General features: G+C 24.6%; 1 protein-coding gene across 1 annotated transcript; it reads right to left on the bottom strand.

The window, feature by feature from the left end:
* Positions 1 to 1,884: 1,884 nt before the first annotated feature.
* On the bottom strand, positions 1,885 to 5,567 carry LOC128964363 (uncharacterized). The gene is made up of 4 exons (XM_054310953.1): positions 5,546 to 5,567; positions 2,190 to 2,465; positions 1,952 to 2,089; positions 1,885 to 1,910 (listed from the first exon to the last, which is right to left on the bottom strand). The coding sequence occupies exons 1-4, from the start codon at positions 5,565 to 5,567 to the stop codon at positions 1,885 to 1,887; spliced, it is 462 nt and encodes a 153-aa protein (XP_054166928.1).
* Positions 5,568 to 6,552: the final 985 nt, after the last annotated feature.

The following is a 6,552-nucleotide window of genomic DNA, read 5'->3' as shown; positions in this document are numbered from 1 at the left end:
GATTCGGCCGCCGAGATATAGGTTGGGTTTATAACGTATCAAATAACCGCATAAAATACCCAACATATAGGTACTGATGTGCGTATCGGCCTTCCAGTAGTGTTGAATCATAGCTCTAATCATATCCCATAGACTAATATAATTTGGTAATTCAATAAAGTGTGGCATATCCCATATATATTTTGGTGCTATTAGAAAATAACCACCCAATCCTAATGACATGATTAGACCCCACCAAACAGCTATACGTGGATAATGATATTGAACTAGAAAAGCTACCGGTGCTATCAAAAATATTTGAAACTCAGCAGAAACATACCTGATATATAAAGGTATTTTACAACAAATCTTTGTCTAATAAATAAGTAACTAAATAATCAATTTTATACATACCAACCGCTAGGATTACACTGTAAATTAAAATTTAATAAATAATAATAAAAAGTTTTTTTCAGATATTGTTTATAATAATCTATACCAAAAATTTTTCAGGTGGTGACATATTAAAATTGCTAATCATTGTTAATACAGAAAACCAATTATCACGACACGGGAGATATAATGCACTCGTTATAAATAACCAATTAGGACCTAATTAAAAATATTATTATAATATTCATTTACAGTTTTATTTGACATTTATTATTATTATTATTATTATTATTATTATTATTATTATTATTATTATTAGTAGTAGTAGTAGTAGTATTGATATATTATTACCATTTCCTAAAAGTGGAAATATAAAATAAAGCAAAACAGCGCCCATTACTGGTGTTACTACACGAATATATCTATTTTTTAATAAAAAAAATTTATTTAACAAATTTGTTTTATTACTAAAAAGTTAATAAGTTTTACTTGAATACTACATATTGTATGTAATTGAATGAACCCTTAGACTTGTCTAACTTGGAAAACATCACATAAGAGATCATCATTCCTGAAACAGTAATTATTATGTTTGTAAAGTATGTATGAGCTGTTAAAACATACCTCCAATCAAGAAAAAGGTATCAATTAAATGATAATTAGTTGTATAAATGTATTTCCACGACACTATCAATTGGGATCCGACCGAATTGGTGGCCGTTTTTGCATGTATTGGAAGAAAGTCTATCCAATTGGTGTGTATTAGTAAAACACAAAATGCAAGTATAGTTCGGAGACCATCCAGAAAAGCAAACCGATTGTTTGAATTACTGTTTTTGAATAAACTTTTGAAATTAGATATCATTGAAAACGATAGCATCAATTGTACACCCATTTGGTCTTTCATGTGGTTTTGTGACCACATTATGCGCCACAACTCATATAACGTTGATTTTACTGATAATATTATTAATACTAAAAATATAATTCTGAAAAATATACATTTATTTATTTTATTACATACATTAAATTATTAAACAAGTTATAAATATTAAATAAAAAAAATTATCTATATATTTATTAGGTTTTAATATATTTAATATTTAATATGATTTTATTCATGAAATATTTATACTTACATTGCAACCCATTGATGAACATCCAGTTTAATAGGTTTGTCCACTGAATCACATTCAGGTAAGAATACGACCGGCATTTGTGTTATCGGATATATAACTAAAAAAGTTTTTTTAAATTTACGATTTAAAAAATATTTGGTAATATTATTTACAAAAACCTTTATTTATAGCGTATTCAATGTCTTGTATTTTACATGTGTTGGGCAAACAAATACCGATCGGTAAATGATTGTCAAATGTCTTGCCGTAAGACATAATTGCAATAAAATCGGCGACCATTTCTCGGCTGATTTGAAAAGCTTTCATTCGCATTGTTCGGTTGAAGTCATCGGTTCCATAATTGTCATGTATTTTACGAATTTTTTCATTTAATTTAATAAAATTTATTTCTTTGTTTAGCTGTTCATATGTATCGCCTTTGACTTCCATATTTACAATACCGACCCAACAATATTGTCCTCTAATAGACTGTCCACTCATATCGTTAGTACTTTCTATACTTAGGCACTCATCATAACCGATCGGTGAAGTACTTCCCTGTATTAAACCAGATTTAGGTGTTGGGAATGTCCGCAAAACTATTCAAAAATATTCAATAAATATTATATATTTTATCATAAATACAAAAAATGTGGTGTTATTTAAATGTAAATTTAGTTAGTTTGATATAAAACATACAATTTAGTGCCCATTTTTTCTTGTCTTTCACAGCCGATCCTAACTTTATCAACGAAGACATGCAATCATTTGGTAAATCAATTTCCATCAATAGTTCACTGAAACGAGCCGTCAATCTATTGACAATCGGTTCATATATTTTGCTGACATTTTTGGCAAAACCCGACATACGATTGAACCGATCAATAGTATGATTGATGTGTCCAACTCTTTGATAGATTTGCGATCGATTGGCCACAGAATAGTCATCGGGAGTAAGAGATTCAAACAGATTGTCTAATAATCTATTTAATGAACATTTATCGGGCAAAGAGTATACATTTTTTGTATATTTAATCAAATATATAGTACAAAATATAACTATTATATTTGAATATTTCATTATTAGAAAAAGTGTTCATAAATTTTTTCTGGCAAAATAGGAAATATTTTTTTCTATAAGTTATATTATAAATATATAATAAATTATGTTAGTATTTTGTTTTTGTTTTTTATAAGGTTTTTTCTATTTTAATTAAATGATTTCATTATCTAAATTGATTTTTTATTTAAAGTCATTTTAAATTTAATAAACATTGATTGTCAAAAATTTAGACTCTAAATCACTAACTTTTAATTATAATAGATTTCTATATAAAACTATTTTAATGTTATAAAATAAACTTTCAAAAACTAATTTTTTTTTTCAATCTACTTAACAAAAGTTTAATAAATTCTTATATTTTTAAAAATACTAATTAAAAGATTATTTTTTCAAATTATGATATTGTCTATTAAAAAAAATAATTTCTATATAATTTTAAATGTCAAAACTTCGATTGTATTATTTTTATTATTTATTTTTTATACCCTAATAAAATTAGTAATATTGTATTTGTATTTTTTATAAAATTAAAATGATTTTGCAGTTTTAATATACATTTTCAAAAAAAACTTGAAAAGTTTTGTTTTCTGAAATCTATATGAGCCTTTTTGAGTCTTTTGTCTGTCTGTCTGTCTGTAGCATTTCATTTTGCGAATTTTGAAATTCTGACTTCAGATTAGTTTAGAGGACTACTAATAATGTATTGAAAAGTTGCATCAAAATTTTGATATCTCTTCGGGAACATAGACAAAAATGGCGGCCAAAGTAAAAATAAATTTAAGAAATTTTTTTTAAGTATAGATTTTAATAAAGCATCAAAAACAAGAATAAAAAATATACATTAAAATTTTGATCTCTTCGGGAACATAAAGAAAATGGCGGCCAAAGTAAAAACATTATGTAAAAATTTTAACGTTTAGAATTGTAAAGAGCATCAAAAATATGATATAATATATTAGTATAATTTAAAAAAATGCGGCAAAAGTATAAAAATTTTAAGAAAATATTTGTGATTTGAATAAAGCATAAAAACAAGGATAAAAAAATATGCATTAAAATTTTGATATCTATGGGAACAAAAATAATAAGTATAAACGGCAAAAGTATAATTATATATGATTATTTTGTCAAACTCAATCATTTGATACCCACATGACTATAGTTGTTTATTTTGTCATACCCAGTCAATTGCTACTCTAAATGACTAAAGTTGTGTTTATTTTGTCATACTGAGTCATTTGATACCCTACATGAATAAAGTTAAGTTTATTTTGTCATACTGAATCATTTGATACCATACATGACAATATTTATATTATGTATATTTGACCAGTTTTTAAATTTTTATATGTTATTATATAGCCGCTATAATTATACTAACTGGTTTTTAATGGTTTTTAATGCTATTCAAGTTTTTTCTGAAAATGCTTTCTAGCATTCTTAACTGGTTTTTATTTTGTATAATAAGCATAGATTATCTGATCATTGTTTGTCTAAATTTTTCAGTTTCTTATTTTTAATCATATTTAGATAACTTTATTAATCAATTATTCTATTATACATAATAACATTGACTTTCAAATTTCCAATAAAATTTTTAGATAATTTATATTAAATTTTCTTAACATTATTCAATGTTAAATAAAGATTTAGTGGGCCTGGGCTATTTTTTGATAATAGGTTATTAAAGATTACAACTGTTCAAAACTTGTTTAAAAAAAACAAAATTAATAGTAGAATATTGTTAACTATTGAAACTAATGATTAAAAAACTATTGAAATTATTTTTATCGCCAATTTGTTGTCAATGTGTCAGTTAATCATATCATTGATACTAAATGTTTGATCAGATTATGAAACAGATAACTGATTTTAAATATTTAACTAATATTATGTCTTAACTATTTTACAAAAAATATTTTAATATTAATAGCATTTTAAAATCAACTATAAATAAATAATGTATTAGTATTATGATATGCATTTCTATTGAATATATTATAATTTACAAGTATTATAATAATAGATAAATTATACTATAATTTTTTTATTATAATAGCATAAATACTGTTAGTTTTAATTGTGTTTATATTTAATAAGATATAACTACCAAAAATGTTTAGATATTACACAATAATAAAACAACTGGATTTTCAATAATGGTTTTCCTGGTGAGCGACTGTTGTTTATTGTCATTTCAAATATTAACAAACAGCTGTAGTTTGGGTAAAAAGAATCGTCACTTTACCTGACAAAACAAAACAATAAAAACTTAATTGTTTTTATATTTAAACATAAAAACTAATTATTTATTAACTAATTAACTAAAAATGTGTTAAAAATACAAAATATGAAATTAAATAAACATTACATATGTTTCCTCTTCGGAGAAAAATCTTCACAAGAGAAAAAAGTTCCCTAAAATTTTTCAACCAATTTTCGAGAAAAATAATGAAAATATTTTATCTATATAAAAGATAATATCATATATATATTTCATTTTATTTTAAAAGTCGAAAACAAATTTTTAGCATAAATTTTAAAAATAAATATTAATTTTAGAAAAAATTTTGAGGCATTGAGAAACTAAGTTGGGAAAATTTTTATTAGTTTATTAGTTATTTATTGAGAATTTATTGGGAATTTAATGAAAATTTATAAGGAATTTATTGGAAATTTAGTTTGAATTTAGTGGGAATTTACTTAACATAAGTTTAAAATTTTATAAACCTTAAAATATAAACATTTAAATTAAATTAGAAATATACAATAGTATACGAATGTTTTTCAATAAAAATTTAAATATTTGTAATTTTTATTTACAGAAATATATAAAAAAATATCAAAGTTGGAAAATAAAATCAATTATTATATTTTAAAAAGTATTTTGAAAAATAACATAAAAAATATTTGTATAATTTGTATAAACATTTATTTATAATAGTTTTTAATATATTTAATATGATTTTAGTCATGAAATATTTATACTTACATTGAAATCCATTGATGAACATCCAGTTTAATAGATTTGTCCACTGAATCACATTCAGGTGAAAATACGACCGGCATATGTGTTATCGGATATATAACTAAAGTTTTTTTTAAAATTATAATTTAATAATTATTTGGTAAAAATATTTACAAAAACCTTTATTCATAGCGTATTCAATATCTTGTATATTACAAGTGTTGGGCAAACAAATACCGATCGGTAAATGGCTATCAAATGTCTTGCCGTAAGTCATAATTGCAATAAAATCGGCGACAATTTCTCGGCTGATTTGTAAAGCTTTCACTCGCATTGTTCGGTTGAAGTCATCGGTTCTATAACTGTCAGTCATTTCAAGATTTCTTTCACTTAATTTAATAATATTAATCTCTTTGTTTAGCTGTTCATATGTATTGCCTTTGACTTCCATATTGACAACACCGACCCAACAGTACTGTCCTCTAATAGACTGTCCACTCATATCGTTAGTACTTTCTATACTTAGGCACTCATCATAACCGATTGTGAAGTACTTCCCTGTATTAGACCAGATTTAGGTGTTGGGAATGTCCGCAAAACTTATATAATTAATACTTTTCAAAAATATTCAATAAATATTATATATTTTATCATAAATACAAAAAATGTGGTGTTATTTAAATGTAAATTTAGTTAGTTTGATATAAAACATACAATTTAGTGCCCATTTTTTCTTGTCTTTCACAGCCGATCCTAACTTTATCAACGAAGACATGCAATCATTTGGTAAATCAATTTCCATCAATAGTTCACTGAAACGAGCCGTCAATCGGTTGACAATCGGTTCATATATTTTGCTGACATTTTTGGCAAAACCCGACATACGATTAAACCGATCAATAGTTTGATTGATGTGTCCAACTCTTTGATTGATTTGCGATCGATTGGCCACAGAATAGTCATCGGGAGTAAGAGATTCAAACAGATTGTCTAATAATCGGTTTAATGATCATTCATCGGGCAAATAGTTG

Source organism: Oppia nitens, unplaced genomic scaffold, assembly GCF_028296485.1.
Source record: "Oppia nitens isolate AA-2021 unplaced genomic scaffold, nextdenovo-longstitch-racon4-pilon3 scaffold8_pilon_pilon_pilon, whole genome shotgun sequence".
NCBI classification, from domain to species: domain Eukaryota; kingdom Metazoa; phylum Arthropoda; class Arachnida; order Sarcoptiformes; family Oppiidae; genus Oppia; species Oppia nitens.
This window is presented reverse-complemented; position numbering and strand designations above follow the sequence as displayed.

Bases quoted from the DNA above. Each gene is read 5' to 3' on its own strand.
- LOC128964363 (XM_054310953.1), bottom strand. From the start codon at position 5,567: ATGTTCATCAATGGATTTCAAT. The intron at 2,466-5,545 runs GTAAGTATAAAT...ATAGATTATTAG, and splicing joins GTTCATCAATGGATTTCAAT to ACAATCTGTTTGAATCTCTT. The intron at 2,090-2,189 runs GTATGTTTTATA...ATTTTTGAATAG, and splicing joins GAAAAAATGGGCACTAAATT to TTTTGCGGACATTCCCAACA.